This window comes from Hemitrygon akajei, chromosome 14 (assembly GCF_048418815.1).
Source record: "Hemitrygon akajei chromosome 14, sHemAka1.3, whole genome shotgun sequence".
Lineage (NCBI taxonomy): Eukaryota > Metazoa > Chordata > Chondrichthyes > Myliobatiformes > Dasyatidae > Hemitrygon > Hemitrygon akajei.
Window position 1 is genome coordinate 58,880,710 of NC_133137.1, and position 12,386 is coordinate 58,893,095.

Sequence of the window (12,386 nt, forward strand, 5' to 3'; positions counted from 1 at the left end):
ATCTCTAACACAACACAATGTTATTAGTTTTTATGATTCTTTCTCTAAATCTTTATAATCATCATTACTGGCTTATATTTCAAGCCCAGATTGAGGCATATGAGCATCTAGCCACAGGGCCAATGGGAAGGCTCATCTGCATTTGACATGTTTAAATGTAGCATTTCAAGGTTTATCAAAAGCAACTATGGTCTCTTTTCAAAATATCAGAGGAGCTCATGACTGTCAGGTGAGACACTGCTCTGCCTAAGTCTTCAAGAAATTGCAGAGAGTTGTGAAAGCAACCAGATCCATTTTGCTAGCCAGCCTCCCTCCATTGGCTCTTGCAGGTTGAGTTGGTGATAAGGAAGGTAAATGCAATTTAACATTCATTTTGAGAGGACTAGACGTAAAAGCAAAGATCTAATGCTCAGGATTTATGAGGCATTGGTCAGACCGCGCTTGGAATATTATGAGCAGTTTTGGGACCCTTATCTAAAAAAATAATGTGTTGGCATTGCAGAGGGTTCAGAAGATGTTCATGAGAATAATCCAGGATTGAAATAGTTAACATTTGAGGAGCATTTGATGGCTTTGGACCAGTGGGCACAGCCTCAGAATGAAAGGATTTTCCTTTAAAACTGTTATGGTCCGGTCCGGAGCCCGCCTTCCGGGTCTTGCTCCTGTCCGCGGACTCCGGACTCCAGGCCTTGCAGACAGCCCTCCTGTCACCCGGAGCCATTAGATCATCTTGGCTTAAGGAGGTACACCCGTTGCCTATTAGGGGGCAGGTGTTTATAAGGGGATCGGGGACTGAGCCTAGTTGGGGGATTGTCCTGATCTGTCTTGTTTTCCTGCTTCTTGAGTGTGCTGGTCCTGCTGTTCTGCTGTTCTGCTGTATTAGCCTTGCCTGTGCTGTTGTGCTGTCTGCTTGCTTCTCCCTATTTCCTGGTGTATCCTGGTTGTCCTGCTGCTCACACTAGACCCAGCTCCCTTCTGTTCCCTTGCCTCTGTTGGGTAAGCCAGGCTGTTGCTGTTATCCCTTGGGTGGTTCTGTCCCTTCCTACCCCTCACCTCTGATGGGTTGTGCCCTGCACCTGCCCAGGTGTCTGTGCCTTGCCCAGGCCTGTGTTTCTGCCTGGGATCCATGTGGCCTGCCCTGAGGACTCTGACCCTTCTCACCCCTTGCTCCCTATGGGTTGTGCCTGCACCTGTCCAGGTGTTCTGCATCTTGCCCAGGAGTTGTGGCCCTGACCAGGAGTTATGCACCTGCCCCAGGGGGCTCTTCTGCCTGCCTGAACTCTGGGATCCTCCTGTGTTGCCTGACCTCCAGGATCCAGCCCTGCCTGCATTACCCCTCGCATGCCATGGCATCCCCATCCTGTCCTACCCCTAGTACTTCAGTGCCTGCATCCTGCATTTGGGTCCATTCTATGTCTGCTCCTGACAAAAACAGATGTGGATAAATTTCTTTAGCTAGAGGGTGGTGAATCTGTGGAATTCATTGTTGCAGATGGCTGTGGAGGCCAAGTCACTAGATGTACTTAAAATAGAGACTGATGGGTTCTTGATTAGTCAGGGATGCAAGGAGAAGGCAGGAGAATGTGGATGAGAGAAATAATAAATCAGCCATGATGGAACAGTAGAGCAGACACAATAGGACAAATGCCCTCATTTTGCTCCCATTTCTAATGGTCTTATGGGGACCTGTCAACATCTCATGCTGTTGCTGGAAAGCAGCCAAAATAATCCAGGAGCCCTCTTACCTGGTTGTTCTCTTTTCTCCTTCCTCCTGTTTTGCAGACATTACTAAAGCCTGAAAAAACAGGCTCAAGGAGTGTTTTTATCCCACTGTTATCACACTCTTCAAAAGACTAATCATCCAATGAAGATGAATTCTTGATATCTCAACCTATCTTATAATGGCCTTTGCTCTATATTTGTCAACCTGCACTGTACTTTGTAACTGAAACACTGTATTTTTCATTCTGCTTTTCTTTTTACCACCTCAGCACTTATGTATGGCATGATCTGTCTGGATAGCATACAAAAAAAGGTTTTTGCTGTAAATCTGTACACATGACAATGAACCATTCCAAACCAATCCACCTCCACTGATCATTAAAACCTACTAGGAATGAAATTCTAAAATGGCATTTCCTTTGTGGTCCCATTGCTCTAATGTATATTTGTATAAGACCATAAGACATAGGAGCAGAATTAGGTCATTTGGCCTGTCGAGTCTGCTTCCCCCATTCAATCATGGCTGATCCCCCTTTCCTCTGCTCAATCCCATTCCCCAGACTCCTCCCTGTAACCTTTGATGCCATCTCCAATCAAGAACCTTTCAATCTCTGGCTTGTATACACCCAATGACCTGGCCTTCACAACTGCCTGTGGTATAAAGTTCCACATATTCACCACCTCTGGGTGAAGAAGTTTCTCCGCATCTCTGTCCTGAGACCGTACACTCTTGTCCTACACTCTCCCACGATGGGAAACATCCTTTGCACATCTACTCTGTCTTGGCCTTTTTAAAATTTGAAAGGTTTCAATGAGATATTGCTCATTCTTCTAAATTCCAGCAAGTACAGACTCAGAGCCACCAAAAGTGCCTCGTATGATAACCTTTTCATTCCCGGAATCGTCCTGTATGTCTGTCAACTTTAAACTGACATCAGGTTTTCTGACCTAAATCCAAGATTCATTCCTCTTGTTCCTCCTCCTCTCTCAAATGAAGATTGCACTGTATGTGATTGTATATAAGATGCAATGTAGGCATTTAATAACCAGTACCTTTGAGTAAACACAATGCTAAGATTCTCAGAAATGTGCTGTATGTATATCCAGAAGTCAGCAATCTTTTAGTAAGCACCTCAGGTATTAATACAGATAGCCAACAAATTAAAAATGTCAAACTTTAAAACAACACTGGAGGTAACATGAATGAAGGTATTGAGGGATGGTATGTTATTGAACATCCAGGGCTACTGGATGATTTACTGTCATTCTGTATTTCCTGCATGGCGGATTTTGGTTATTAATGCTAGCTTGGTTTCGGCTCTGCTTCACTAAACACTGGCTTGATGTTGTGCTGCTGAATGTGAGGAGCCAGCTGATTATTAAGACTGTAGCTCTGACCCATGGCTGAAGAAGTCCTGCATCAAGGAGCTTTTACTATCAAGTTCTCAGCACAGGCAAGGCTAACAATCATCATTAACCATAATTACCGGCGAGCTGCCTTCTTGAATTCTTGCAGCCCACAGGATTCCCGGAGGCTCCAGGATTTAGACTAGGGGTTCCCAATCTCTTTTATGCCACAAACCAATAGCATCAAGCAAGGAGTCCATGGACCCCAGGTTGGGAAACCCTGAGCATCAATATGTAAATATTGGGGCAGTCTGGAGATGGGGGGGGTGTGTAGTCAACGGCTCATCCCAGCATTCCTGGCAGCCTGTGTTATTTATTGTTCTTGTTTGAAAAATGCATTCGTAGGATTATGTTGGGATGTTCAAGTTCATTTATTGTTACATTTTAGCCTGGGTTATACAGTTATTTGCTTGTGCTGACTGTAACCAGCGTGTGTAATAATCACCTCCCCTGTCTGTATGAGACTGAGCAGTTCGCTCCTCAGGTCATAGATCCCAGTCTGTTTTCGTGTTTATCACAATAAAAATGGTTGTAGAGTTAAATGAGCTTTCTCGTCTGTCATCATAGACCAAATACTCGCTGCAATATATAATCTGGGCTAAAAATATGATAAATGGACATTTTATTTTGATTTTGGTGAATTTTCCTTTCACTTTGTTATCTGGAAGATATTTTAATATCTGTGAAAGCTCTGGATGCAAATATCTCTCCAGTTCAGTTTTTTTGCGTTGTTAGCTATATGCTGCATATATGACAGTAGTGTTTTATCACTGAAATGTACTTGAATGTCCTGTGTAAATGCTGACCAGCTCATAACTACATGCCTCCCTACTGTGTCAGTCGCTCTCTGGCCCATCTGTGGAAGATCATTTATTTAATTATTTTGTGATACAGTACAGAATAGGCCATTCTAATCCTTTGAGCTGCACCGCCAACAACCCCCAATTTAACTCCAGCCTAATCACAATGTCCAATTAACCTACTAACTGGAATGCCTTTGGACTGTGGGAGGAAACCAGAGCGCCCGGAGAAAACCCACACATTCCATGGGGGGAGCACACAAACTCCTTACAGAGGATGCCGGGATGAACTCTGAACTCCGAGTTGGATAATGAGGCCATTGTGGGAACTGCAGGGCATCACAATAGCGTAGCAGTTAGCATGAGGGTATGAAAGCTCCGATTGCCAAAGCCCTGAGCTATAATGCCGTTGCACCAACCGCTACGCTACTGTGATGCCCTGCAGTTCCTACAATGGCCTCATTATCCACTCAGAACTCATAAGACTGGAGTGGAAGCAGGTCACCATAGGTCACAAGAAACTGCTACTAAAAAGGTGCAAATGCTTGATGTACACGCATGATCCCACAATGAGATTTATGCAGAATAGATGGGGAGAGAAGAATGAAATGCTAATTTTTTTTATCAGCTCTCTGTCAGTTATTGACTCATCATATTGCTGACACTGTGTGAAATACAAACCCACACTTACATTATAACCTTCCTTCAGCTTATTCTCTTCCTGCCCTTGTCATATGGAGATCAATTGCACCAGATTGACTGCCATATCAATGAGTCAAAGATTGAACCTGGTCCCTTCCTGAGTGCATATTCCTCGATAACACTCCACCGTTCCTGACTCATCAAGCCACCAATTAATACACAACTTCACCAATCAATTAAGCTTTAGAATTGTCATACTTCGAAGTTTCTATTCCAGGGCATCTTTCTGAGCCAAGTCTTTACATGTTACAAATCTCCCACTGTAGTTCTTTTAAACTGGCAGATTGGCTGAAAAGGTTTTCATTAGACAGTTTCACTTTGCAGATCCCTGGAGGCTGTAACAATGAGGGCTGTATATAATGCTATACTTTATCAAGGCTATCTACCTGAACCAACTGTGGCAGATAATCTAACAATTCATCATTGAGAATGTTTCCAATCTGCTGGACTGCTGCCTGACGAAGTTCTTGATCTGAAAACCTTAGAGTGGAAAACAAAAGGTACATCGTGAGATAAACGGCAACCCCATTTCATTCCCTTTGTACACAAGAGTACTATGTTGCAAGCAAATCTAATTTTACAAGAGAATGGATTAAAAAAGACAAACCTATGTCCTCTCAAGATTAATATAAACTATTCATTTCAGGTAGTTTGGAATTTATATCAAATTTCTGTTCCTTTAAAGAGGGACCGTATGTAATACACACAAGTGCTTCAGATGTTGGCTTGAAACATCAACTGTACTCTTTTATATAGATGCTGCCTGGCCTGCTGAGTTCCTCCAGCATTTCATGTGTGTTGCTTGGATTTCCAGCATTTGCAGATATTCTCTTGTTTGTGAATAGGTACTGTATGTCTATCTGCTTAAATTTTACAATGGCTTGCTACCAAGCTGGTCAGTATGGAGGATTTTGTTCAAACAATTTTATGTAAAATTATTTCATTAGCTGGAATGAACAATAATAATACACATCTAGCAATGATCATTTTAAGCTGCTAAACTAATCCATCAAGTAGACTCATGGGACCTTGTGACAGGTTTGGGGGTAAAGTTGGTCAAATTGTTTGCTCCCTTTCAGAACTGGGATAAATATGCTAGCAAATAGGGTGGACAAAGAAAGAAAAACACATGGGATCTGAAGAAGAGGGAACATTTGTTTCCAAAACTGGTTCAATGGCAGGAAGCAAAGGGTAGTTATTTTCTTGTGAAAGGAAGGCCGTTACCGGTGTGGGACGACAAAGCTCAGAAATCAGTTTCTTACTTTGTGTAACACATAGTAATACTTTTGACCAGACTCCAGATGCCATTGTAAAGAAGGCTGCAAACTGTATGTGAATTGGTCTTGTGGTTGACAATGAGTGCAGGAGCCTTAGGCTGCAAGAAGGTGTTGAAGATCTGTTCAGTGATACAATAAAAAGCTATGCAAAAAAAGGGAAAGTGAAATTTAATCCAGAGAAATGTATTTGGCAAGGCGTTTAAAAAGGTATATTCTTAGGGAAGCTTCCTTTATTAGCTGAGCTGTTGCGTGTAAGAGCAACAAGTTTTTTATTATAAGTAGGCAGGTCACAGCTTAAGCACTGTATACAGTGTTGGTCATTAACTACAGAAAATATTTGAGTGCACAGGAGAGGGTGCAGACTACATTTACAAATAAGTGGCCCGGGACTGGAAAATTGTAACTAATAGGAAAGGGTGTATGAGCACGACTAGTACATCCGCTGTGTACTGGTTTGACGGCAAATTCATGAAGCCTATTCTACTATCTGAGATCTTGATGGAAAAAAATAATGAAACTGATTAATCCACTTTGACCCTTAAACTTGCTTCAGGCATTGTGAAGCTGGATGTAATCTGTATTGTAATTTATGGAGTCCATGGGAGCAGTAAAACAGCCTCAAGCTGAGAAATGAAAACCCAAAGTAAGCACGAGTATCACTAATTAGCGTGGAGGTGATACTCAATTGCAGTTGTTAAAAATCTGCAATTGTAAAATAAAATTCTGCATTCACACGAAGTAACAAGGAAGTAGAAATGGGATAATAATGCAAATATTCTTGCACATATCATGAAGGTATGGGTTTATCAACCCAGAAGGAACAATTATGGGAAGTATAATTGAATCAGAATCAGATTTATCATCACTGACATATGTTGTGAAATATGTTTCTCTATGGTAAAAGTACATTGCAATACAGTACATAAAATAAACTATAATGTACAATGAGGTATCAGAATCAATGTCAGGTTTAACATCACTGGCATATGTCGTGAAATGTGTTAACTTTGTGGCAGCAGTACAATGCAATACATGATAGATATAGAAAATAATCTGAATTGCAGTAAATTATATATATATGTATGTATATCAAATAGTTAAATTAAATAAGTAGTGCAAAAACAGAAATAAAAATGTAGTGAGGTAGGGCTCATGGGTTCAATATCCATTCAGAAATCAGATAGCAGATGGGAAGAAGCTGTTCCTGAATTGTTGAGTGTGCCTTCAGGCTTCTGTATCTCTTTCCTGATGATAACAATGAGAAGACGACATGCCCTGGGGGGTGGTGGTGGTGGGGGGGGGGGGGTGGTCCTTAATGATTTGAGGGGTTGCCTCTTGAAGATGTCTCGGATACTATGGATGCTAGTGCCCATGATGGGGCTGACTAATTTGACAACTCTCTGCAGCTTACTTTGATCTTGTGCAGTAGCCCCCACCCCCACACCAGACAGTGATGCAGCCAGTTACAATGCTTTCCATGGTACATCTGTAGACATTTGTGGGTGTTTTAGGTGACATTCCAAATCTCCTCAAACTCCTAATGAAATATAGCTTCTGTCTTGGCTTCTTTATAACTACATTAATATGTTGGGACCAAGTTTGGAGATATTAACACCCAGGAACTTGAAATGGTTCACTCTTTCCACTTCTGATTCCTGCATAAGGACTGGTGTGTGCTTCCTTGTCTTACCCCTTCTGAAGTGCACAATCAGCTCTTTGGTCTTAGTAACACTGAGTTCAAGGTTGTTGCTGCGACACCACTCAACTAGCTGGTGTATCTTGCTCCTGGACACCCTTTCATCACCATCTGAAATTCTGCCAATAATGGTTGCTCATCTGCAAATTTATAGATAGCATTTGAGAGCTCCAGAGTCACGGGTGTAAAGAGAGTAGAGCAGTGGGCTAAGTACACACTGAGGTGCGCCAGTGTTGATTGTCACCAAGGTGGAGATGTTACTTCCAATCCACACAGATTGTGGTCTTCAGGTTAGGAAATTGAAGATCCAGTTGTAGAGGGAGGTGCAGAGGCTCATAGATCCAGGTTCTGTAGCTCTTCTATAAGGACTGTAGGAACGATGGTGCTAAATGCTGAGCTGTAGTCAATAAATAGCATCCTGACATAGGTAACATATACAAAATGCTGGATCTATGGAAAAGAGAACAATCGACATTTTGGGCAGAGATGAAGCTCTGATGAAGGGTCTCGGCCTGAAACGTCGACTGTACTCTTTTCTGTAGGTGCTGCCTGGCCTGCTGAGTTCCTCTAGCATTTTGTGTGTTGCTTGGATTTCCAGCATCTGCAGATTTTCTCTTGTTTGTGGTCCTGACATAGGTACTTGCATTGTGCAGATGATCCAAGGCCGTGTGGAGAGACAATGAGATCATATCCGCTGGAGTCCTATTGTGGCAATAGGCAAATTGTAATGGGTCCACGTCCTGACTAAGGCAGGAGTTGATTCTGGCCGTGACCAACCTCCCAAAACACTTCATCAGCATAAATGTGAGTGCAACTGGATGATAGTCAAGGGCAGCTCACACTGCTCTTCTTGGGCACTGGTATAATTGTTGCTCTTTCGAAGTAGATGGGAACTTCCAACTGTAGCAATGAGAGATTGAAAATGTCTTTGAATTCCCTCGCCAGTTGGAAGGCGCACGTTTTCAGAGTCTTACCAGGTACTCCATCCAAGGAGACTGCCGCCTTGCGAAAGTTCACCCTCTTGAAGGGCAGCCTGACATTAGCCTATTGGACTCTGAGACAGAGATCACTGGGTGCTTTAGAGATCCTCATAGCTGTAGTTTTATAGTCTTCATGGACCATTCAGACTTCTGATGGTGGAGGGGAAGAAGTTGTTCCTAAAATTTTGAGTATCTGTCTGCAGTCTTCTGTACCTTCTCCCAGATATTCTCAATGAGAAAGAGGCATGTTCAGAGTGGTGGGGATCTTTCATAATGGATTCTGCCTTTTTGAGGCACTACCTTTTGAAGATGTTCTTGATTCTGAGTAGGTTAATTTCCACGATGAAGCTGCTTGAGTTTACAACCCTCTGCATCTTGTTCCATTTCTGTGTATTGGCCTCTCTCTACTATATGGAGATATTCCAGAGTACGTCTGTCTTAACTGACCTGTAGAGTTAATGAGGACAATGTGTGTGGTGTGACAGGTCTGTACAGACAAGGAACTTTGGGACAGGAGGCCTTTCAGCTCTCTCGTCTTTTCTGCCATTAAGTAAAGTCAGGGTTGTTCTATAGTTCAATTTACCTTCCATAATACCACAAACCTCATAATTTTACAGAACATGGCACAGATAACAGTCTTTTTCCCAGAGTGTGGTAGTGTAAAACTAGAAGGCATAGGTTTAAGGTGAGAGGGGAAAGATTTAAAGACCTGAGAAGCTCAGTTTTCATACAGAGGATGTTGAGCTGCCAGAGGAAGTGCTGGAGGCAGGTACAATTACAATATTTAAATACTTTTGGACAGGGAAGGTTTAAAGGAATATGGACCAAACATAGGCAAATGGGACAAGTTTAGGAAAACTCTTTGGTCAGCATGGCTAATGTGACTCTATAAGAACAAATACCTGCTACTCTCAGTGTTAAAACTCAGCTTAATCAAGTATTGATAGACTTTAGTGTGGCATGCAATCTCAGCCCTGTACCAATCTTTATGTAAAGAAGTGCTTTGCAAATTCACTTTCCAATGGCTTTGTTGTAATTTTCACTTAATGCTGTCTTGTTTATGAGGGAACTGTTGTTTTGTGTATTTAACACTTTTATCACTTCACACTCATGTCAAGAACTGCAGAGGAGGCTTGGTCCAAAAGCAGAGTCGTAGAGACAATTTAGTAGTGAGCAGTACTTTTGATAATCAACTGCAAAATAATAAGCCACAAGGGGCTACGAAACCAGAGAGAACAAATGCTAAACTCAGAGGCAACAAGGTAACTGAAGCTAGGAGCAACTGATTGAGGCTGGCTGGTTTAATGGGTGAAAAAGGACTGTGGGAGAGAGCAGGGTTTAAATAGGATGCAGTTGATGACTTGGAAATGAGCGGCAGGTGATGCATATTACCTGGGTTGAGACTGGAAAGTGCCTATCTGTGTAGGCTTGACAGGAACCACCCCCCCCCCCCCCCAGTCCTTCACAATGGCTGGCACCTGCCAGCCCAGGATGATCCAGATGGTGCTGATGGAGCTTTGATGGGCAATGGATCCAAGATCTCTCCTCTGGGCCATACCCTTCCCAGTGGACCAAGTGCTGCACGCACCATCCACGATGATGTGAACCATGTACAGTGGACCACCTTCCACCATCAGGCTCTGGAGGTGCGGGCTCCAGTAGGTTGAGTGGTCCATGGACAATGGGCTTGAGGCAGGACACACGGAAGGTGGGTGTAATCTAGATGGACAGTGGCAGCTGAAGACGGTAAGTGACTGGATTGATGTAATGGGTAATCTTGAAGGGACCTATGAACTGAGATAAGAGCTTGCGAGGGTCGGTGCATAGCAGCAGGTCTCTGTTGGACAGGAAGACTCAATCCCCGAGATGAAGTAGCTTTGCTGGGCTCAGATGGTGGTTGGCCTGGTGGCAGTAGGCATAGTTGGCAACTAGAATGGCACTAACTGGAGGAATTGCACTAGGCACACTTGAAGACGGACCGCGACAAATTAATATACATCTGCTATCATGTTGGACAACAGAATTGGCATTGCAGAAGATCAAGGGTTCCTCATGTGCCTGGATAGGTGGAAAGAGGAGTACCTCAAAATGCATGGCTTCTGGCATATGCATGCAGTTGTCAGGTGTGTCAGTCAGAGCATGCTCGTACTGTAGGGCCTGGGGGAGCTGATTCTCAAAGTCCCAGATGATTGTGGCAAGGATCTAGGAGGATGGAATGATGGGTAAGAGTCGATCTCTGTTTCAGCTGGGTTGAACTGTCATGACAGGACATCCACATTACTGTTCTTGGAGCCGGGTCAGTAGGAGATGATGAATTTGAGTTGGTCAAAGAGGGTCCTGCGAGCCTGACATGGGGTGAGTTGATGGGTTTGTTGGATGGATATGAGGCTCTGGTGGTCAGTCCAGATAGGGAAGGGATTGGTTTTTTCCATCAGCTTATTAAATTAACTCTCAGAGCTCACCAGTGCCCATGTGCAAGGCTGTGTGTGTGCTGTGACCATCCCAGACCCCAAGGGACCTCCATCAATGGCCGTGATGCAGAAGTGGTGAGAGATAGGCTCAGTAGGGAGTCCAAGCTGCACACATAGTCTGGTCCAGAAAGCTACCTGCTGCGCTAGAATCCACCAGAGACTTCTGAGTGTGTAGAGGAGGAGAGAGAGAAAGTTGGGCTATGGTGCTGGAACAAAGGGCTAGCTTACAAAATAGAAGATCTCTCATCTCTACCTGATGGTGCCATTTCCCGAACACAGCGGACATTTGATGCGTGGGTGATTGGCAGCTCCGCAGTAAGCACACAGATTGTTTTTCCACTGACACTCCTGCTCTTAGGCGGTTAAGGGAGCTCTTCCTAACAGCCTGGTTCCGGATGCACTGATGGTCCTGCAGCTGGATGTGATGCTGGGAATGGAACTGGGGTTCTGGTTGCTGCTCAGGATGGTCTTTCCATAAGATGTTTGTCAACTTGAGGGGGCTAGTGTGATGAGACTATCGAGATCGGTGGGCATCTCCCAACTAGACAGCTCATCTTTCAAATGCTCCGAGAGGCCATGATAGGAATGCACAGCAGAGCTTCTGCATTCCAGCCATATTCCGCCATGAGGTCCCTGAATTCCAAGGTGCATTCCAGCACAGAACATGAGCCTTGACATGGGCGAAGTAACTGATCCACTGTCCCCCTTCCACTTCCCGGATGGTCGAAAACCTGGTGCATCTCATCGGTAAATTTGGGACTCAAAGGGAGGAAAATGAATGGCACAGGGTTCCTATATTGAGATGGAGGGTTGGTTGAGAATGATGAGCAGATGGTCAGTGGTTTCCTGCTGCTTCTGGATCATGTGCTCATGTTGACAGATGACTTCCTTTATACAAACATACTCTGCTGGGTCAATCGTGGGTTCACTTATCCTATCAGGTAACATAGAGGAGGCTTGACCCAAAAAGCAGAGCAACGGAGATGATTTAGTGGTGAGCGATAACTTTACTAATCAACTGCAAAGTAACAAGCCCCAGGAAGTCTCAGAATGAGAGGGAACAGATGTTACACTCACAGGTAACAAAGTAACTGAAGGCTAGGAACAACTGGTTAAGGCTGGCTGGTTCATATGAGTGAACAAGGACTGTGGATGACTGCTGGGTTTAAATAGGCTGCAGGTGATGAGTTGGAAACAAGAGGCAGGTGACTCCTGTTAGCTGGGTGGAGACTGGGATGCGCAGGCTTGACAACTCCCACTCCACCTTCTACTCTCAATGAGGTGCAGTCAGTTTTCTATATACCATTGTCAGCACTTCATCCTTCATTCCT

The 12,386-nt window shown here is 43.8% G+C and overlaps 1 protein-coding gene across 5 annotated transcripts in view; it reads right to left on the bottom strand.

Moving 5' to 3' along the window:
- LOC140738611 (phosphatidylinositol 3-kinase C2 domain-containing subunit gamma-like) overlaps positions 1-12,386 on the bottom strand; it is a 261,872-nt gene that overhangs the window by 119,526 nt on the left and 129,960 nt on the right. For all 5 annotated transcript variants that reach the window (XM_073066155.1, XM_073066156.1, XM_073066158.1 and 2 more), the window contains one exon: positions 5,018-5,111. In XM_073066155.1, coding sequence (XP_072922256.1) covers positions 5,018-5,111 — 94 coding nt within the window. The remainder of the gene's footprint in view (positions 1-5,017; positions 5,112-12,386) is intronic.